General features: G+C 53.5%; 1 protein-coding gene across 2 annotated transcripts in view; it reads right to left on the reverse strand.

Moving 5' to 3' along the window:
* SEPT9 (septin 9) overlaps positions 1-22737 on the reverse strand; it is a 180701-nt gene that overhangs the window by 149836 nt on the left and 8128 nt on the right. The window contains exon 2 of one of the 2 annotated variants that reach the window (XM_018063712.1): positions 10291-10347. In XM_018063712.1, coding sequence (XP_017919201.1) covers positions 10291-10347 — 57 coding nt within the window. Of the gene's footprint in view, positions 1-105; positions 1009-10290; positions 10348-22737 lie in introns of those variants that run through there. The other variant, XM_018063713.1, reaches the window with a different exon arrangement.

The following is a 22737-nucleotide window of genomic DNA, read 5'->3' on the forward strand; positions in this document are numbered from 1 at the left end:
AATGAGCCAAAGTGACCCCTGGGTGCTTATGTCCCGAAGCATAAAGAAAGTTTCGAGTTAAGGGGAAGGGGCAGCGCGGGGCGGGGAGGAGGGCCTCTTGCCTACCTGTGATCCGGTCTCTCTCCATCATTACGGATATATTTAGCAGCAGGCGGGAGTCCCAGCGTCCCCCTTTCCAGAGACGTCCTCCCCTTTCTCACCCTGTCGCCCTCCCTCTTTCTGCCTCCTCCTCCTCCTCCTCCAAAAACACTCTTTGTCTGGTCTAATTTCTTCAATCTGTTGCAATCACGAATGCATCCAAATTACCACATTTCCATGTGCTGATCATATGTTTGTGCTCCAAACTGAAGTAGCATTGTCTCTTGGAACGGGGAGGGGAAAGGGAGCGAAGGAGAGAAATAAAAAGAAGAGGCGGAGTGCGGGCCAGAGTGGACCTTGAAAGGCTCCCGCAGTCCCGGGGTCCTCCGTCCGAGGACCGGCGGCGGGGGCTTTGTGCGGTGGCTCCCGAGGTGCGGCGGCGAGTGGCTTCCGGCGCCTTCTCTCCACCCCCTCCAGCCCCTCCGCCCGGGGCTTCTTGTCTGGCTGCTCCTTTTTAATATCCACTTGGAGAAGCTTAACTTAGCCTCTTGGAAACCAGCTCACAGAGTCAAATTCCTGGCGACTCGCAGAGTCTTTCATTCCGCCCCCCGGGCCGCGATGCTGCGATTTCCTCTGGTTTGAGCCTTTGCAAAGCCTGGTTCCTGCCTGCTTGCCCGCCTGGGCTCCCCTCCGCCTCCGCGGGCCCTGCGCCCCAACCCCCGGCCTGGCCGGAAGGAGAGGTGGTCGCGCCCCAGGCCGGCTGCCACGGGGAAGGTTCAGGAACACCTGCCGGGGATGAGCCGGAGAAGTGCCCCCCTGCAGATGCCCCGGTGTCCCGTCAGCCTGCTGGGACAGAGGAGGCGACAGAGGAGCTGGCCGGCCCACCTCGGCCGAGAGGGGAGCGCGGGAAGGAGACTTCCTGGAAGATTCCTACCCCTGGCTCGTGAGTCAGTGAGTCTCCAGCCGTCCCCTGGGAGGGCGCGCAGTTCCTCACCACAGCTTCCCCAGACTCCGCGCCTCTCTGGGAGGAGGGGACAGGGGCCTGGCCTGGCTAGGGGCTCAACTGTTGCTGGGTCTCGGGGGCTGCTCACCTGGCAACTCAGGGACAGTGGGGAAGGGCAGCGGGTGGTCAGAGTGAGGGCTGGGGGTTGGTGTAGGGGGGGGGTGGGGGGTGCTGGGGCTGGGGGCATCTCCTCTGCTCTTTAAGTTTCATTCACTTCAAGGGTTCAAACTGGCAGCCCTCCGCCCAAGGGACACAGAAACAGGCTGTGTTTGCCTGCCTGACCCCCTGCCTAAAGAAATTGTTGTATCCGTTGCCAATGTTGAACACTTGGGCAATTTCACCAAGAACTCCAGGGTTTCCTCTTCTCTTGGAAAAGGGAGGGCATACAGCCACACCGAATGAGCCCTCCTGTCTGGCCTCACGGGGCCGGTTTGAAGAGTGCTCCCCTCTTTAGATGAAACTGCCTTTTTCTGCTTTGCTGTGGGTCCCACAGCAAGGCGCTGCGCTCAGTCTGATTATCTGCCAGCCCCTCCCCCAGGTGCCCTCTCAGCTTGAGGTCTCTGCCCCACGGCCACACGAGCGACGTGTCAGCAGAAGAGGGCCACACACCATTCTCTGTCGGATGGCCCCCTCTGCCCAGGGCACGACTCCAAATGCAGGTTCCAAGGCATCGAGGGAAGGAGAGGAGGGTGACAGGATGAGACGGTTCGATGGCATCACCGACTCAATGGACACGAATTTGAGCAAACTCGGGGAGACAGTGAAGGACAGAGGAGCCTGGCGTGTCCATGGGGTCACAAGAGTCTAACAGCAAGAACAAAGCGGCGAGGGCGTTTTCTTGGACGTGGGAGGCGGGGGCCGACACCTTCTGGGAGACACCAAATCGCAACTCCCAGCAGAGTCTGGAGGACAGCTCCAAAGCCGGCCACCTGCACAGTGAGGAGAGGTGTTTCGGGCAGCTTTGGGGCTCCGTGTAGGCTGAATAATGCCCCCCCCCCCCACCGCCACCCAAGATCTCATAACCTAATCCCCTGAACCTGTACATGGGAACTTGTTAGCAGAAAGGGTCATTGCAGGTGCAATTAAGTGAAGGATCTTGAGATGGGAGACTATTCTGAATCACTGGTGGGGAGGGGGGTCCTAAAGGCCATCATATGTATTCAAGAAAGGGGCAGAGGGAGAGCTCACACACACACACACACACACACACACAGAAGGGGATGCTCAGACAGAGCAATCAGAGAGGTGAAGATGCTGGCCTTGAAAATCAGAGGGAAGCAGCCACAAGCCACGAAAGGCCAGCAGCCCCAGAAGCTGGAAGGGACAAGAACTGCTCCTCCCCTGTAGTCTCTGGAGGGACCCGGGCCTTGCGAAGACCTGGGTTTCAGGCTTCCGGCCTCCAAAACTGTCAGAGAAGACATTTCTGCCGGTTTCAGCCCGAGTTACTGGCAGTTTGTTATTTACAGCAGCCACAGGAGACCCAAACAAGTACCACAGACGGACAAAAGAGCCATGCCTCCCGGTGCAGTGCTTCCTGCTGAGTATATTTCATCCTAACGCATTACAATAAACCAACCACCGACCACTGAGTTAGAACAGTGGGAATCATGGAGGGTTTTTTGATGTGCTTACTTCACCTCTTATCCGATTTTGAAAAGAACTATTTTTGTTTTTTTCTGATTATACATGTACTATATGCTCATTACACTTAGGAACTACAGAAAATAGATTTAAAAAGAAACTCTTTTAAGGCCACAGGGGGCTGTGTGACTCCAATCCCCACTGCAGCGAGCAGGGCCAGGAAGCCCCCACGAGGCGGCAGACCAGTCCATGGGGTCTCCTCTGTCCTTCACTATATCCCCGAGTTTGCCAGCTGGTGGGGGTGGCAGGTAGATGGCTGGGCCAAGACGAGGAGCGCAGTCATGGCCTCGGGTAATCTGGCCACTTCCTGCAGCCGTCAGTTGCACACGCCGTGGATTTTGTTGCTGCGGTCAGTGCAGCTGCTGAGCACAGCTTTGACCCTCAGTTCCCGCCCTGCTCCCCGCCCCGGCATAGTCTGGCTCAACGTCCAGTCCCCAGTCATGCCTAAAACTCCAGGCATGCTGGCCCAAGCGGGGGATAATTTGAAACCGAAAACCTGGCTGCACCGATTGGCTCCGACAGGGCTGTGTTAGTTACGAGCCGTGCAGAGGCCGGGTGCAGAGGCAGGGTGAGGCCAGGCAGGGGAGAATGGGCAGCCGACCCCCACTGTTCACTGAGTCCTGGCCTCGTCCCCAGCGTCGGCCACTCAGGGCGACTGGCCAGGTCAGGGCTCCCCAAATGACTCCTCCCTCTAGCAGAACACAGAGGGAGCACTGTGGTTGTGAAAAACTTTGTCCTGGTCTTAGATTCACCAAGCATATGAGCGCAGTAAACCAGTGAGCAATTCCAGTGAGGGGCTCAGTGTTTGAAACCAGCACTTCTCCAAATCAACCACCGCCTGCTGTCCCGAGGGCGCCCCCCCAACACCAGGCCACAACTTTGGGGACCTCCCCTTATGCCAGTCAACGAGTCCCTGCTCCCAGCCACCTGAGCCTGCCCGGATGGGGTTGCCCAGCAGCCCCTTCCAGACAGTTCTAAAGGCAGTATCTCTACCCTTGACCTCCACAGACCTGCCCCTGTGACCTGCATACTCCCTGCCACCTTCTTTTTGATGTCACCATCATCAGAGAGGGGCCCAGGGCAGATAAGGAGGAAGAGTGAGGCCTGCTTTATCTGTGAAGACAGCGCTAAGCCCCCGCACCCAGCTGGAGGGGACACAGGAGTAAGAGGTGATCCCAGCGAGCCCTGAACTCCCAACACAGTCCAGGAGGCCTGGGCTGACCCAACCGTGAAAAGGGGGCAGGCGCTCCAGGTAGCTCTGACACGGGCAGCAGGGGCCTCAGGAAGAGGGTCCACAAGAGGGGCATAACCTTGTTCCTGGGGCCCATTCTGGGGAGGGGCCTGTGAGGAGGTGGGAGGAGAGGAATCTAGCTGAAAGGACACCCTCTGAGGCTCTGGGCTCAGATTTCCTGCCACCTCTCACCTCCCCCATCCCTCAAGCAGGTACCTTCTTCGAGAATCCTCTATAATTGCCTCCAGCCTATGGGGGATGCAGAGCTTCCCTGCTGGCTCAGTGGCGAAGAACCGGCCTGCCCAGTGCAGGAGACGTGGGTTCAATCCCTGGGTCGGGAAATGCCCTAGAGAAGGAAATGGCAACCCACTCCAGTATTCCTGCCTGGGAGATCCCACGGACAGAGGAACCTGGCAGGCTGCAGTCCATGGGGTCACAAAAGAGTTGGACATGACTGAGCGACTAGACAACGATGTGGGGGAAACCAACCCCTCGCATTAAAACCAGACTTTTCCCTTCATTTCCTGCTCATCTTCCGACTCAACCACTGAAGTGCGCTTTCCTTAGTTAAGAATAAGGAAGCTCCATCCCTCCGACCCCCTCCCACTGACCGTCCTGCAGTCACGGCTACTGTACCTGCCAGCAGAGTGGGCAGCTGGCCGAGACCCTCCAGGGCCAGCCCCAGTCTGGCCGCCTGCAGCCTCCCAGAGCAAAACGACGAATTCCGGGCCTGGGGCCGGCCACATTCCTCTCCGGAATCTTCTCTCCACTTTTTACGGTGCCTCAAGTTTCGGCTGTTCCTAAATAAATACGATCCAGCTACTCTCTGCCCTGGAGACTGCTGCAGGGTCTACTGGTGCAAACAGCCTGGGCCGGCCTGTTGCTTTGGGAGTTCTTCCAGGTCAGCGTGGAAGGAAACCTAGACAAGGGAGAGAGACGGCCCAGACGGGGCCAAATTCCACCACTAACGGCCCTCGCGCTCAGCCATCCGTCCCCGTCCTGCTGGAGCCGGGAGCTGGCGCCGTATTCCTGAAGGACCCCAGCTCCCTGTGCAGAGCAAGAGGGGATCCAAGAGTGTGGGGACTAGAGTCCTTGGGCCCCTGCAACTCCAGAACACACCAAAACTCCACCAAAGGCCTGGTGTCTTTCACTTCCCACTGGAAATCCCAACATTCTGCCTGCTCAGTGGCTCCCAATAAAGGCTCCCAGGAGGAACAAGGGATTTGAGGATCGGGTGTGTAGATTAATCCAGACCAGCCCTACCCCAGAGAACCTTCTGTGCTGATGTAGATGCCACGGTCTCTGTCATGTTCAGTATGGCAGCCACGTGTGGCTGACGAGGGCCTACAGCGTGGCCCATGCTGTTGAGGAACTGAGTTTTTAACTTGTGTTAAATAAATGCTTTAGATGTAAATAGCTACTGTGCCTACAGGCTGCCCTGTTGGGCTGGGTCTGCCTCTCCTCCGCCGCCTCTCTGGAGACCTGGCGTTTTCCATAAGCCTCTCCCCCATAAAGCAAACAAAGAGAAAAGCTACTTCTCAGCCAAAGTAAAAGAAGACTGATGTTTCTATTTTAAATCTGTTTTTTTGGCCAATCACACTCCCCCACCCCCCACCCAGCTTCTCCTATCAAGTTCAATTCAGCAACATTTACTGCCTACCTGCCAAGTGCCATAAGAACACCGAGCCCTACCGGATGGGAGGACAGAGCAATGCCCACTGCCCACCTGCTAACAGGATTGACAGGCTGGGTCAAATTACCAAATTACCCTGGAAAGAGATAGCTTCCATAGCTGTGACCCCTTGGAGCAGCGAGGGGAGAGGCTGGACAGGGGGGAGACCAGCAGGACTGGGGGCCATTAGGCTGGGTTTACCAGGTGGTGCTAGTGGTAAAGAACCTCCCTGCCAACGCTGGAGACGTGAGAGATGCGGGTCGGAAAGATCCCCTGGAGGAGGGCATGGCAACCCACTCCAAGATTCGTGCCTGAAGAATCCCGTGGACAGAGGAACCTGGCGGGCTACAGTCCATGGGGTCACAAAGAATCAGATACGACTGAAGCGACTTAGCACACACACACCTTTATTCTGTGGGGAAAAGGGAAGCGAGGGTTCTCTCAGTCAGAGGACCAGGCCCAGATCTGTTTTAAAGAATCCCATGCAGGGAGCCCATTGCGCAAGCCCAGGCACACAGGCGGGACTCAGTAAAGCCCCCCAGATGTGGACTAGACAGGGAGGAGCCTCTGGTGGGGAGAAAGGGTGGGGATAAGGGGAGACCTGGAGGCCTAACTGAGACACGGAGGTCAAGGACGACACTGAGACTTTTGCTCGAGTGCCTAGGTGGATGGCGAGGCTGAGACATGAGAAGTGAAGGAGAGGAGGCAGGGGATAGCAGCTGGGGGTCCCTGTGGGGGCCCAGGTGTCAGGTGAAAAGTGGCCAAGACTCTGGCCGGGTCCCCCGCCCCCCACAAAGGACACTCCCCCCTCTCTTGGTGACGGCGAGGGGGGTCTTCTGTACTGCCCTGGAGAAAGGGTGGGCAACGAGCCATACAGCCCCACCCCTCTGCGGCGCTTGCTGTCCACGGTGACAGGGGGCGGGGCGTGGCAATGGCAGGCAGGCAGTGCAGCTGAGTGACAGGGGCGGGGCCCTTCCCCGCTGGAAGGGGTGTGTGAGCCGGGGTGGGGAGGGGGCCAAAGGGACACCAGCTGGGGGCTCACATTGAGCACCCCCTGTAAGGACAGAGACACAGCCCAGACAGTGGCATTTTAGAGACTGCCTTGCGTGGGTGGGTGTAGACCACTCTCGATCTCGGAGGGAAAGGGCGCTAGCTTCCTGCAGCTGCTTTAACGAATCACCACAAACCGGGAGTCTTAAAAATAACAGAAATAAATTCTCTCACAGTTCTAGAGACAGAAGGCCACACTTAAGGTGTCAGCAGGGCCGTGATCGCTCCAGAGGCTCTGGGAAAGAATTCTTCCCTCTTCCGTCTTCCCCTGGCCCCAGGCATCCCGTGGCGGGTGACTGCAAAGCTCCCATCTCTGCCTCCGTCTTCACGTGGCCTCCTTCCTGTGCGTCTGTGTCTCTCTTCTTATAAGGAGCCCAGTCATTGGATTTAGGTCCACCCTACTCCTCCATGACCCCATCTCTAAGCCCTGGACCTCTAAAAGCCCTATGTCCAAGTCGCTTTTTGAGGTTCTAAGTGAATATGAATCAGGGGTGGTTGGCACTGTTGAACCCATGACAGAAGGGACGAGGGTGGGTCTGGGGACGAGGCCACCACCCTCACCAGCACTTGAAGGAGGAAAAGCAGGACCCAGCCACACACTGGATGTCAGGGCAGAAAGAGAAGGCCCCAGGGATCCCAGCCAGGGGACAGACCAGTGTGGGCTGGGCAGCGGAGGTGAGGAAGCAGAGGGGAAATGCCGTGGGTGCCGTGGGAATCAGGGCAAAGTTCGGCAGGTCTGGGAGGCGGCCACCCAGGGTGGCTACTCAGGGCACAGAAAGGGAGAGCAGAGTGGAAGCCACTTGCCAGGGCCCAGGGCAAGCATCCCCAGAGCCCAGGCGATCTGCCCAGGCTAAGACACACACGCGTGGGACCTAGGAGAATGTGTCCAGCAGTGTCTGCAACAGAAGAAACCTTCCATGGACCCCTAGTATCTGGCCAAGGAGTAGAAAACTCGGCCTCCCCACACGGGGGGAACCCTACCCACCCGCGGTCAAATAAGTAAACTTTAGAGCTACACTGGTACCTCAGCTGGTAAAGAACCCACCTGTAATGCAGGAGACCTCGGTTTGATTCCTGGGTCAGGAAGATCCCGCTGGAGAAGGGATAGGCCACCCACTCCGGTATTCTTGGGCTTCCTTGGTGGCTCAAACAGTAAAGAATCTGCCCGCAATGCGGGAGACCTGGGTCCGATCCCTGGGTTGGGAAGATTCCCTGAAGGAGGGCATGGCAACCGACTCCAGTATCCTTGCCTGGAGAATCGCCATGGACAGAGGAGCCTGGCGGGCTGCAGTCTGTGGGGTCGCAAAGAGTCGGACACAACTGAGTGACTAAGCACGGCACAGCACCAGAGCTACGGAGCTGTGTGGATAAGTGGGTAAATCTCAAGGTCATCCCATCTCGTGAAAAAGCAAAAGGCAGCAGCCAACTCCCCTCGCACACGTGATTTGACGCCACCAGTGTCAGGAGCAGACGGCGTGTCGTCTGCAGACACAGCACAAAGAAGACACACCCAGCAGCGAGCCATTTTAAATTCAGACGAGTGCTCACCTCAGTGGGCACGAGGGCCACCCAGGCCTGTAACACCTTATTTCTTAAGCGGGATGCTGGGTGTACAGGCATCATTATATTCTTCACATTTTTAAAACCGTATTTATCACATATATATTTATTTGGCTGTGCCAGGTCTGTGTCTCTGGCACATACTATGGGATGTGGGATCTAGTTCCCTGACCAGGGATCAAACCCAGGCCCCCCATGTTGGGAGTATGGACCCCGAGGGAAGTCCCCTTCACATTTTTTAATACATCCAACTATTCTTTTTTTTTTTTTTTTACAAAAAGGACATAAAGTGAGTGAGCTGGCCACAGTTACCCGTGGGTGGTCTAAGCTGATGGGCTATGTGGCTCAAGCCAGAAACAGCCATCCCTACTCGTCTCATGAAAACCTGAAATAAATGAAGGGGCATCACAAAGAGGGCCCTTGGCCTTCTGGGGAGGAGATGGGTGTGGGTTCCAGACACAGGGGATCAGGCAGAGGGAGGGACAGAGGAGACGAGGGGGCGGCAGGCTCCAAATGGGGGTTCTTGTGAGGTCAGAGGGACTGAGGCGTTGAGAGGCTGAGGGTCTGGGAGAGAACCCCGCCCGGATCCAGGTCTTAGCCGCAGGGAGGCCAGGACTGGAGCCGAGAGCAGGGAAGATGAGGGAAGGGTGTCTGGGCCGGAGCCCGCAGAGGCCCCCAGAGACAGGATTACGTGTGTCAGCAGGCGGCTCTGTGTGAAACCCAGATCACAGCTTGCAGCTTCAGGCTTGGGCAAATTATGCCTTAGGCTTCCAAGTGGAGCTGCGGTCATGGCTGCCAAGTGCTGATGGCACAGAACTGCCCGCCTTGGGCATAGGGAAGTAAGGGCCAGGAGCAGACTGTGTCCACGCAGCCCAGGGAGCTGGCCTCCCGAGACCTCACTCCTGGAGTGCCGGGGCTCCCCCAGCACTGAGATGGAGCGAGATGGAGAGGCGGACAGCTGCAGAGGCGAAGAGATCCGAGAAAGGCTCCCAGGAACAGAGCGGCAGCTGGGCAGCCCAGGAGTTAGCGGCCCATGTCTGCAGGGGGGCGGAGCTTCTCCTTAACTGCGGACATGATTCATTCCCCAACCAGAGGCCTCAGGCCTGCATCATCCTTCCCGTCCCTCCCACACCCTCGTGGACGTCCAGCCTGCATGTCCCTTGGCACCTCAAGTCCCACCCCTGCAAAGATCCACCCTTGGCCACTGTTCAAGCCTAGCGGTACCCAGCCCACTGGCAGGGGTCACCTCCAGAGGGTGGACTTGGGGAGAGGTTGGGCTAGCCCCTGAAGTGGGCCCAGGAACATCTGGGTTCAGAATTCTGGGGTCCCAGAGAGCCGGCCTGGTCTGGAATTGTCTAATTTCATAGCCACCAGCCACATGACGATACGAAGTGGGAATTAATACAAAATAAAATTAGTTAAATTCTATTCAGATGAATAAAACAGACAACGTACAGTTCAGTGCTCCACAGTCACGTGTGGCCAGGGCCCACGGTCCTGGACGACGCAGATATAGAATATTTCCACCAACACAGAAAGTTCTGTGATCAAGAAGGTGGGGCGTGGGCTTAGGGGGCGTGGGCTTCAGTGGGACAACCCCTCCTTCTAAAACAACTGCTATGTCACCATGATGACCCTCTGCCCGTCCAACCTGGAGTCTGGCACCCAGCAGGTCCCCAGCACACACCTGTCATCCCCAAGGAGGGCAAGTCCCTTCACCCCTGGGCCCCAATGTCCTCTGACAAGAGGCCATGGATGGAGCTCAGTCCCTGGGCCCAGCCACTGGACATGATCACAAAGACGCATGGTCAGCTCTTGTGATGACCACACCAGGGTTCAGGTATGGGAGGCCGGAGACCTCCAGAGGGGAGAAGTCACACAGACCTGGCGGGGGCACCAAGGTTGAGAGGTGGAGCCCCATACCCCCTCCACCCGCTCCATCCCCACCCCTTGGCCCAGGCCGGGTCATGGTTGGCAGAGTCTCTTCAGAGCCCGTAGGCAGCAACTCATGACCCCAGACAAACCAAGCGGGCCAAGGCTGAACTAGCCACTTACCCGGGCCAGTTGAGTCACCAAGCTTCCGGAGACGGCCACTGGAGGTCCGTGTGACTCCTAAAGACAGGGGCAGAGGGCAAAGGTCACCCAAGGCCAGGAGGAAGGTCAACACTGGGCGTATCCTCACCTTGGCTCCTGTCAGGGGTTTCAGAACCAGAAACCCACTCCTTGTGGGGCCAGAGGTCCTCCCAGGTAACACCTGGCCCCAGGAGCCACCTGCAGGAACAGCCACCACTGTCTGGATGCAGACCAGAAAGTGAATTCACTCAGTCGTGTCCGCCTCTTTGCGACCCCATGGACTGTAACCTACCAGGCTCCTCTGTCCATGGGATTTTCCAGGCAATAGCACTGGAGTGGATTGCCATTTCCTTCTCCAGGGGATCTTCCCGGCCCAGGGATCGAACCCAGGTCTCCCGCATTGTAGACAGACGCTTTACCATCTGAGCCACCAGGGAAGTCCAAGGATGCAGACCAGGCACTGACTCAAACCCTTTATGCACATTTTCCCACCCAACCTTTTGCAGATGAGATAACCAAGTCTCAGTGGGTTTGCGTCACTTGTCTGAGGCTACACAGCTATGAGGAATTGAGCCCAGAACAAAGTGAAGTCCATCGAACTCCAAAACCTGGGCTGGGCTCCAGGGTGCCACCAGGACTGTCTGCAGGATGGACAGGCGCTGGCACGGGTCAGGTGCAGGCCGGCTCTGGTACAACCCGCGTCTACCTTGTTGGGAACTGGGGTTTCCCTGTCCTGGGTGTGCAACACGGGGTAAGCTGGGCTGGACTGGGCAGAGTGGGGGGCGAGCTGTTCTCCTCCCTCCCCGACCCCCAGAAGGGAGCCAGAACAGAGCTCCGGATGAACTCGGCCTCCTGCCTCCCTGCACGCACCCCTCAGCCCAGCGCTTGATCCCTGGGGAGGCTCAGGGCAGGCAAGTCCCAACTCGAGCAGATCTGCTGAGGCACTAAGCCGACCAAACTTGAGAGGTTTCTAAGAGGGAGAGGCAGGTTGCTGTCCTGTTGCTGCCAAGGTCATGGTGCTCTGGGGTCTGCTGTCTGGGCGACCAGGGCAAGCCCAGCGGAAACCTTCCCCGCGGCAACAACACACACTGGAGAAGAACCTGCAGCCCAGGACGGGCCCAGGCTGGACCCGGACACCCGCCTGCAGCCTCCGCCATCTGACACGCACCCAGATTGCTAGAGTCAGACATGTCAGCTCCTCCCCTGCAGTCTGCCAGAGAGACTCATTCATTCATTCACCACTTATTCCACAAGCCCACTTCTAAACTATGACCGACCAGGAGTGAATGCAGTCAGCTTTGTTTTGAAAGTTTCCAGAGCCCTGAGCAGGGCAGCCTGCAGGCCTGGTCTTCCTGTTCAGCTCCAGAGATGCAGACAGTCCTCATGTCTGCAGGATGACTCAATAGCTGACAAGATGGGAAGAGGGCTGTCCTTCAGGGCCTGGTGTTGGCAAATACCTGCCACTAAGCCCTGGCCTCCTTCGAGGCTGGGGAAGACCCCAAGACGGCCCCACGTTGAGCTGAACTCACCTACCATATAAATGGGCTTCCCTGGTGGCTCAGATGCTAAAGAATCTGCCTGCAATGCGGGAGACCTGGGTTCAATCTCTGGGTTGGGAAGATTCCCTGGAGAAGGGAATGGCAACCCACTCCAGTATTCTTGTCTGAAGAATCCCATGGATGGAAGAGCCTGGCTGGGTACAGTCCATGAGGTCGTAAAGAGTCAGACACGACTGAATGACTAAGACAGACACAGACACAAACACACACACACTCCCCATGTAAACAACACTGCAAGAGACGCAATTGACATGCAGTTCCCAAGGGTGGTGAGCACTGGGAGCTGGGGTGACTGGTAAGGCTTTGAGGAGATGAGGACTGGAGGGTCCTTGAAGGAGGGCCAGGTGGACACTGGGCTCCCACAGCCACTTCCAGCGCCAAGGCTCCATGGCAACCATGGGCTTTAGGTCCATTCTCCTACTCACTCAGTATGACAGGCCCATGAGGCGGGTGCCACCACCCCCATTTCACACATGAGGGAAGTGAGGGTCAGAAGCCCTGAAGCTGTCAAAACTCCTACAAAGGCCCTGGCCCCACCCCAGCCATAACAGAGACCACGATGGCTGATTGTATGTGTCATTTTTAACCGGATCCCAGGGTGCCCAGACATTTGGCTAAACACTATTTCTGGCCTTGTCTGTGAGGGTGTTTCTGGATGAGATGAACATGTGCTTGGTGGTCTGGGAGAAGCAGATCACCTCCCGGTGCAGGCGGGCGTCCTCCAGTCCCAAGAGGGCCCGAACAGAGCACAAGGCAGACAAAAGGAGAATTCTCTCTCTGCCCAACCGCCTGAGCTGCAGCCCCGGTCTCCTCCTGCCCCAGGACTAAGCATCGCCTCCCCTGGGTTCTCAGTCCTCGGACTTGGACTGAATCCACCAGTGGCTTTCCTGGGTGTCCAACTTGCAGATGGCAGATGGTAACTGCATGAGCCAATTCCTCATCACTGCCTCCCTCTCTCCTCCTAGCACTGTTGTTCTGAGGAACTTTGACTATCGCTGGCCTCACACAGCAGAGGCGGGAGCATCCTTCCCTGGGTGCCCGCATGACACTGATGAAAAGTGATAAAGGCGAATCACCCTGCTGAGTGATAAAGGCGAATGGTGATTCCAGGCTGGCCCCGCCAGACAGGCTGGAGGGAGCACAGGCTCCGACCCGTGGGGGCCTGAGGTGTCAGCATCCGGCTCCCAGAATGCACGGTCCCTTAAAACCAGGAGAGGGCAAACCTGAAGTGGCTCTGATTCAAGAGCTGGGGGGGAGAGGGAGGTGGAGGCAGGCGCTGCCCCCAAGGCTGCTGAGAGGACAGAAGAGTGAGCATGGGCACCCCTGGTGCCAGCTCCAGCCTCTTCTCTTCCCTCCCTGTGACCTCCCTCCACACCCTAACGGGGAGCTGCACTGTATTCAATGACACAGGAGAATTCTCAGCATCTGTCCCAACACCACCCCCAACACACACACACAATGAGCTGCTGAGAAGTCAGCTGTCTGGGCTGAAAGTGGCACCAGTGAGCGACAGCTGAGGCCACGAACCCACTGAATCCTCGCTATGGAGACTGCGTGGTGAGGATCGGAGAAAGACCAGACCCCGCATTCCTGTGGATCGAGTCACTTCCGGTTGCACCTCCCCCCAGGCCAGCTGGACGCCCACCCTCCTGGACAAAGATTAAAAAAAGAGAGAGACAGACAAAAGGGTCCATTCAGGTTAAACCCCAACCCCAGGCATCTGACCCCCAAGAACCAAACCCATGGTGGGGGTGGAGCCATGTTAATAAGGAAGACAGCCCATGTCTCAGATTTCTTGGGTGGAGTTATGGTTTTATTTACACTGTTTATTTTTCAGATTTCCCGAAATGTACGGCTGGTGCCAGGCAGCCCTTGGCACAGAGAAGATGCCAGGCCTGCTCCCTTAAAAAAGAAGGAGAGGCAGCCACCCGAGGTTCCCGAGCCCGGGGCCGCCTCCACCAGAGCCCTGGAAGAAACCCCAAACCTACAGCAGCTGAGACTGCAGGTGAAACAGTTCCTCGGACCTTACTCCTCAGGTCTGTGTCCGAGACCGGCGAACAGGTAGCCGGAAAAGCCTTCAAGACATAGAATAGCTCTCTCCAGGGGAGAACACAGTGGCTTTTATGTGATTTAAAAATAAAACATACTCGGAAAGAGGGGAGATGATTTGAAGTTCAGCTCTCTGGCATCATCCCAAACCAAATTATTTGAGTTCTCAGAGGCCAGGGAGGCAGGAAAGCCTGCAGTCAGACTAACAGGGCTTGAATCCAGACCTCGCCAGGCACTCACTGCGGATCCCAGAAATGACCTCCCCTTTCCAAGCCTCAGCTTTCCCATCTGCAGAATGGGGACAGAGATGGGGATTGCTCACAGGCGACTAAGATTAAATGAGGCCACATGTTGTAGGCACCTAGCACAGTGCCTGCCACAAAATAAACACTCAGTAGATGATATCATTTTTAGGATATCAGTGATATGCTAATATAAATTATTATTGTAATAATTATTGGGGCCCCTCTGGCGCTCCAGTGGTTTAGAGTCCACCTCCGAATACAGGGGACACAAGTTCGATCCCTGGTCAAGGAGCTAGATCCCATATGCCTCAACAAAGACCGAACCTCTCGCGTGCTGCAACTAAGACACAAAGCAGCCAAACAAATATTTTTTAAAAAAGCAAAGAGGCTTGGCTGCAGCCCTGTTTAAATATATATATTTAACCCACTCCAGTATTCTTGCCTGGAGAATCCTTTGCACAGAGCAGCCTAGAGGGCTACGGTCCACGGGGTCACAAAGAGTCAGACACAACTTAGGGACTAAACCACCATATTATATGACAGCCACATACATACACCAGCCTGGACCCAGGGATTTACAGTTGGACATTCACAACCACTGGCTGCCCTGTGCTTATGCATTTAAACAAAATGTAAGTTATAACCATGGAGAAGGGAACAGCTACCCACTCCAGCATTCTGGCCTGGAGAATTCCACAGACTATATAGTCCATCGGGTCGCAAAGAGTCAAATACGACTGAGTGACTTTCACTTTCAAGTTATAACCAACTCACCTTGCATGTTGCAGCTAGGGTGCTGCTACCCCAAGAAGAGCTACCAGGAGTCCTATTTGACTCCCTGCCAACTAAGGGAAGCTGACAGCCCTCCTGGCCTCTAGGATGGACTGCTCATTAGAGGAAGCCAGGACAGGGTCTGTGATCCAGAGAAAACAGTGATGATTCAGGGGCTGTGAATCCCAGTGCGCTCCCATACTTGCCCCTCCGCCCCCAGAAACTCCCCATCTGGCATCTGTGCTCACCTAGGCAGGGCCAAGGCCATTTCCCAAGTGTTCACGAACTATAGGCCAGTGACGAACACTAGTCTGGTTTCACACGTGGAGGCCACAAGATTAAAATACACTTCCGGGACTCCCCTGGTGGTCTCCTGGTTAAGAATCCACGCTTCCATTGCAGGGAGCCTGGGTTCAGTTGCTGGCAGGGGAACTAAGATCCCACATGCCGCACAGCACAGACAAAAAATAAATTAATTTGAAAAAAAAAGAAACACTTCAGATCAGATGAAGCAAAAGATAGGAGGAAGCAGTGAGTGGGGATAGGATTCACTGCTGTGTCCCAGAGCGAATGAAAACACAGCATTTCAATCAGGAAAGAAGGTGGCCAGACACGGAGATGGGGCTCCTTGGTCCTCGAGAGAAAGGGGGTGAACCACTGTCCCACCCATGATAGGGGTGGCCAGGGGCAGGGGGAGGATAGCTAGGATGCTCTGGGGAGCACTGCCTTGTAAAAATACCATCGGGGTGGAGAGCCATTATTGCAGCCTGATGGCAGAGCCCACCCCCGGGGAAACAGCCCTGCGTTCTCCCTGACCCTTCACCATAGATCAGCCAGGTGCCCCTCAGCTGGGCAGACCAGTGCTGGCCTCTGAGTCTAGGGGCCTGGATGCCTATCTCGTGGTTGTTCCCTGTGCATATAATTTGGGGAGTCTGGAAAAGAGAGAGAAGGACACAGTTACCGTGAAGACCTCTTATATTTTTTCCTTTCAGCCAAATTTTTATGATAGAATCTGGCAAAATACTAGATTACATGGGCACTGAGAATCTAAATAGACTCTGGAGCGAGTGTAGTATTGTTTAGTTGCTGAGTCGGTCTGAGTCTTTTGCAACCCCATGGACTGTAGCCCACCAGGCTCTTCTGTCCATGGAATTTTCCAGGCAAGAATACTGGAGTGGGTTATCATGTCCTTCTCCAGGGTATCCTGCTGATCCAGGGATCGAACCCACGTCTTCTGCACTGACAGATGGGTTCTTTACCACTGAACCATCAGGGAAGCCCAGTGTATTATCATTATATAAGTGACAGGGGACTTCATACACCATCATCTTTTCCTATTGGGGTCGCAGAGCCACTGTCCCACCCGTGATTGGGGTGGCCGTCCTCAACCCCTCTGGGGTCTTACACACCCCAGACATCTTAACCCAAGGAGGAGGCAGAGCAGGAATCAGGCTGTCCCCAGGGAAGAGTGACGTGGCCACACACACACACGCACACACACACATCCTTTGCTCTAGTGACAACAACGCATGGGACTGGGCAGCCCTTCCCAGCAGGAAAATCACCAATTTCTCAAAAAGGAGCTTTGCAGGAAGGGGCACCGTGCAAACTCGAGCACAAACACCCATTTTCAATAATGGCAGGAGATTATCTGCAGAAAGGAATCAATACTCAATTTTTTCTTAAGAATCACGCGAGTCCCTCCGGAAAAGACAAAGTCATTCGGACCTTGGCCAGGAGACTCCTGCCGCTCCAGCTGCCCCCAGCACCACAGTCTTCCCCTTCCCCGAGGTTTGTGTGCTCACAGAGGCTGTGAAGAGCTGTCTGGATCAAAGCCAAGGGCTTCAGCTGGCAGTGAAGAGTCCCATTCCAGGCTTATCTTCAGAGGAACCTGAGATAAGGAGATAAGCCTCCTTCCTCGTCTCCCTCCTCTGCCCTCGGCCTTTGCTGCCCACTGAGATGTGCACTCAACAGGTGAGCAGGGCAGCCTTTCCTCCTCCCTCCAAGCTGGCACCTGGGGCTGTGGATTAAAAGGAACCTCAAGGATTCATCCACAAGGTGAGGAATCCTTCTGCCTTGCTGACCTGCACTGGCATAAGACTAAATACTGCAGAAAGTTCCGTTTTCAGCAAAGCTTGGGGTCTCAAAGCCACAGGTTCTAGCCCCTCCTCTGACCTCCGCCCTGACCTCCATTCCCCTTGTCAAGTGGAGGGGGTGCTCCTGGCCCACAACCCACCCAGCCGCAAAGCCCCAGCCCAAAGGGGGCCTAGCCCTTGATGCTGATGGCTAGGGTGGGGCCAGGCAGAGCCACACCCAGGGGAGAGTAACAGACGCCAGGGTGTAAATCTGCCTCCAGCTCCACTTCGGGTAAGTTTTTAGTCTTTCTAAGCCTCAGTTTCCGCACCTACAAAATGTAGACTCGTGAAAATATTAGTGAGCATCTCCTCTAAACCGGGCGCTGCGTAAGGAGATGGGGACACAGCAGTGACCAACAGTGAGCTGGCTACTCTCTTGGTGGCGTTCCCGGCCCAGCGGGGAGGCAACACTGATACCACAGGCCGAGGAAGTGCCCACAGCTCCGGTATGTGGAGGGACTGCGTCATCACCACTAGAGGCCAAGTTCATCACGTGACATCAGTGCTGATCACGAACGCACGGGGCCCTTCCCTTGAGGGTTCACCAGCCCTGGGCATCTGCACTCTGGGTCCCATTCACATAAAAGACCCTGCCATCCAAAATACACAATACTCAACACAAGAGAAGACTCTACACATGGACATCACCAGATGGTCAACACCAAAATCAGATTGATTATATTCCTTGCAGCCAAAGATGGAGAAGCTCTATACAGTCAACAAAAACAAGACCAGGAGCTGACTGTGGCTCAGATCATGAACACCTTATTGCCAAATTCAGACTTCAATTGAAGAAAGTAGGGAAAACCACTAGACCATCCAGGTATGACCCAAATCAAATCCCTTATGATTATACAGTGGAAGTGAGAAATAGATTTAAGGGACTAGATGTGATAGATAGAGTGCCTGATGAACTATGGACGGAGGTTCGTGACATTGTACAGGAGACAAGGATCAAGACCATCCCCATGGAAAAGAAATGCAAAAAAGCAAAATGGCTGTCTGAGGAGGCCTTACAAATAGCTGTGAAAAGAAGAGAGGCGAAAAGCAAAGGAGAAAAGGAAAGATATAAGCATCTGAATGCAGAGTCCCAAAGAATAGCAAGAAGAGATAAGAAAGCCTTTTTCAGCAATCAATGCTAAGAAATAGAGGAAAACAACAGAATGGGAAAGACTAGAGATCTCTTCAAGAAAATTAGAGATACCAAGGGAACATTTCATGCAAAGATGGGCTCGATAAAGGACAGAAATGGTCTGGACCTAACAGAAGCAGAAGATATTAAGAAGAGGTGGCAAGAATACACGGAAGAACTGTACAAAAAAGATCTTCATGACCCAGATAATCATGATGATGTGATCACTAATCTAGAGCCAGACATCTTGGAATGTGAAATCAAGTGGGCCTTAGAAAGCATCACTATGAACAAAGCTAGTGGAGGTGATGGAATTCCAGTTGAGCTGTTTCAAATCCTGAAAGATGATGCTGTGAAAGTGCTGCACTCATTATGCCAGCAAGTTTGGAAAACTCGGCAGTGGCCATAGGACTGGAAAAGGTCAGTTTTCATCCCAATTCCAAAGAAAGGCAATGCAAAAGAATGTTCAAACTACCGCACAATTGCACTCATCTCACACACTACCAAAGTAACGCTCAAAATTCTCCAAGCCAGGCTTCAGCAATATGTGAACCGTGAACTCCCTGATGTTCAAGCTGGTTTTAGAAAAAGCAGAGGAACCAGAGATCAAATTGCCAACCTCCGCTGGATCATGGAAAAAGCAAGAGAGTTCCAGAAAAACATCTATTTCTGCTTTATTGACTATGCCAAAGCCTTTGACTGTGTGGATCACAATAAACTGTGGAAGATTCTTCAAGAGATGGGAATACCAGACCACCTAACCTGCCTCTTGAGAAACCTATATGCAGGTCAGGAAGCAACAGTTAGAACTGGACATGGAACATCAGACTGGTTCCAAATAGGAAAAGGAGTACGTCAAGGCTGTATATTGTCACCCTGCTTATTTAACTTATATGCAGAGTATATCATGAGAAACGCTGGACTGGAAGAAACACAAGCTGGAATCAAGATTGCCAGGAGAAATATCAATAACCTCAGATATGCATATGACACCATCCTTATGGCAAAAAGTGAAGAGGAACTAAAAAGCCTCTTGATGAAAGTGAAAGAGGAGAGTGAAAAAGTTGGCTTAAAGCTCAACATTCAGAAAACGAAGATCATGGCATCTGGTCTGATCACTTCATGGGAAATAGATGGGGAAACAGTAGAAACAGTGTCAGACTTTATTTTTGGGGGCTCCCAAAATGGTGACTGCAGCCATGAAATTAAAAGACGCTTACTACTTGGAAGAAAAGTTATGACCAACCTAGATAGTATATTCAAAAGCAGAGACATTACTTTACTGACTAAGGTCTGTCTAGTCAAGGCTATGGTTTTTCCCGTGGTCATGTATGGATGTGAGAGTTGGACTGTGAAGAAGGCTGAGCGCCGAAGAATTGATGCATTTGGACTGTGGTGTTGGAGAAGACTCTTGAGGGTCCCTTGGACTGCAAGGAGATCCAACCAGTCCATTCTGAAGGAGATCAACCCTGGGATTTCTTTGGAAGGAATGATGCTAAAGCTGAAGCTCCAGTACTTTGGACACCTCATGCGAAGAACTGACTCATTGGGAAAGACTCTGATGCTGGGAGAGATTGGGGGCAGGAGGAGAAGGGGTCAACCGAGGATGAGATGGCTGGATGGCATCACCAACACGATGGACGTGAGTCTGAGTGAACTCCAGGAGTTGGTGATGGACAGGGAGGCTTGGCGTGCTGCAATTCATGGGGTCGCAAAGAGTCAGACACGACTGAACAACTGAACTGAACTGAAGTGAACTGGGAATTCCTTGGTGGTCCAGTAGTTAGGACTCCATGCGTTCGCTGCCAAGGATACGGGTTCAATCCCTGGTCGGAAACTAAGATCCCGCAAGCTGAGGGGCACGGCCAAAACAAAACAATGAAAAAGCACAACAGCTAAGTCTGAATTTCAGCTAAACAACAGATACTTTAAAGCAGAATTGCAACCCTCACCCTTCTCCCTTCCCAGGCTCTCTTTAGCGGCAGAGGAGCTGACCTCTGCAGGCTGAGGTCTCTGGGTGCCCAGGTCCACAGCCTTTCGGCAGGATTCCACCTGTAGCAGGAGACTGGAAGGTGTGAGCCAGGGAGAACCAGGGTGGATCTTTTCCCGGCGCTCAGCCTTGGAAGGTTTCTCCAACAGCAGATTTTGTCTACTCTGCAGCTGCAGCTCCGGCCGGGCAGGTTCACCTTTGTCCAGCCTTCCATCAGGTAACGCTGATCCCCGGACTCTGATAACTCGCCTTCCTCTCTCTGATCCTTTGATGGGGGCGGTGGATGGGGAGTAATGACTTCTCCCCTGCTGATCTCTGATTGTCTCCAAAAAGCTAAGAAACATCAAATACCAGGGTCCTTAGTTCAGGTCCATCCCATTTCAAGGTGCTTGACAAAGGCCATATAAATACGTTCACATAGTCAAGTGTTTTTGCAAAATTTGCAAAATGGAAAAAATTTTAACCCCAATCGGTTATGATTGCTTTCTCCTTCTACTCTGAGTTCCTGCCCACTGTCCGTTCTCCTGTGTATGGTAGCAGTGGAGGGGTGGCTGGCCTTTGGAGGCTCCTGCTAATGAAAAGTTGAATTGGGAGAATAGTTTGGATTTCAGTGGGCTTTATTTACAAGGTTTACAGTTATTTCCATGCATAGTTAAGTGACTGCTTGTCACCCCCGTGTTAAGGCCAGGAATACTCCTACTTACTTTCCCAAATCTACTGTGCAAAATGCGAAGGAATAAGATAGGGATGAGTCTGCTGTATTTAAAATGGATAACTAACAGGGACCTCCTGTAGAGCACATAGAACTCTCCTCAGCATTCTGTGGCAGTCTGGATGGGAGGGGAGTTTAAGGGAGAATGGATACAGGTATATGGCTGAGGCCCTTCACTGTTCATCTAAAACTGTTACAACATCGTTAATCGGCTATACCCCAATACAAAATTAAAAGTTAAAAAATATTATAACAAAATTAATGGGAAAAAAGATATGAATGTGTCCTGCAGTACCTGTTGCCTGAAAAACATGGGTAGCGTGGGAGAGCAAGACTTGAAGCATAGGGAGCCAGGGGCTGCTGGTGGTTTGGTTGCTAAGTCGTGTTTGACTCTTGTGACCTCACAAACTATCGTTCGCCAGGCTCCCCTGTCCTTGGGACTTCCCAGACAAGAATACTGGAGTGGGTTGCCATTTCCTTCTCTAGAGGATCTTTCCGATCCAGGGATTGAACCCTGGTCTCCTGCATTGCAGGTGGATTCTTACTCAGGAGCCACCAGGGAAACAGTCAGAGACAACTGAAGCAACTCAGCACTCATGCACACCGCATACAGTCACAAATGCCCCGTACTTGTCTTTCTTTCTGGATGGGAATCACACGAAAATGGAATTTATCAGGATTCTTGTGTTTATAGGATGAAAAATTGCAGTAGGTGCCACAAGCTTTGAGTTAAAGTACCCTTTTTCACACATCCCAACTACCAAAAGCAAAAATTAAATTAAAAAAAAATTTATTTGGCCACGCTGCACAGTATGCAGGATCTTAGTTCCCCAACCAGGGATCAAACCTGTGTCGTCCCCTGTAACGGCAGGGCAGAGTCTTAATTACTGGACCCTCTCCACTCAACCAGGGAAGTTCCTAAATTTTGATTAACTAAGAGATGAATTAACTTTCTATTCTCTCAATTAAAAAACCATATTACACAGTCATCATATAAAGAAGTGATCAAGCAGTATTCAGCCAAAAAAAATGTAGGAAAATAAATTACTTTGGAGACAGGACAAGTAGTTGATTAATTAAAAAAAAAATAATGTTAGCTTTCTAAATTGGGGGGATGCTTATGAAATTTGCCCACTGTTTAAAATTTATAATCTCAAATTTCTTTTCTCATTGTCAACATATAATTCCATGCGTATCGTTAAAGAGCTGTATAAACCCCACACACAAACCTGGCTGCCTCTTTGTGCCCTGTGGCTTCTCCATCTTCTGTACATTTAAGTCTTTCTGTTCTAAATGCTGGAGCGGTTTTTGTTTCCTGGTTAGACCCCGGTTCACATGCCACAAGCACACTGTTCATGTGAGAAAGATGAGGAGACTGACAAAGTAAGGAGACTGACAAAGTAAGGCCGATGGACCAAATCGCGGATAAGGTGGAGGAGGGTTAGCGAGTCAGAAACCAATGTCGACAAAAGGAGCAGCAAGGGGGCGCCCCAGAATATGAGAAAGGCTGAACCATCCTTTGAGTCCTTCTGCTTAATGGGCAGCAGGTCACCAAAGACGCAGATGTGTCTCACTCAACCTGTCAATGCTCGTGAGATTAAATCCAGGATACACATAGGGAAGTGCGATCGGGGACTCAGGGGCAGCGGCCCTGGGAGGGGAGAGAAACAAAAGAGCCGCCACGGAGGGTCGGCCGGACAGGCACCACTGTGGCCTGGCCTGGGGAGCCTGAAGGTTCCAGTAGAAACTGCGGCCCAAGTAACCTGGCAGCAGAATGAATGATCTCCAGGAGAGGTGGCTGCTTACCTGGGGGCAGGCAGCCCACCTCTAAGACTA

This window comes from Capra hircus, chromosome 19 (assembly GCF_001704415.2).
Source record: "Capra hircus breed San Clemente chromosome 19, ASM170441v1, whole genome shotgun sequence".
In the NCBI taxonomy this organism is placed as follows: Eukaryota; Metazoa; Chordata; class Mammalia; order Artiodactyla; family Bovidae; genus Capra; species Capra hircus.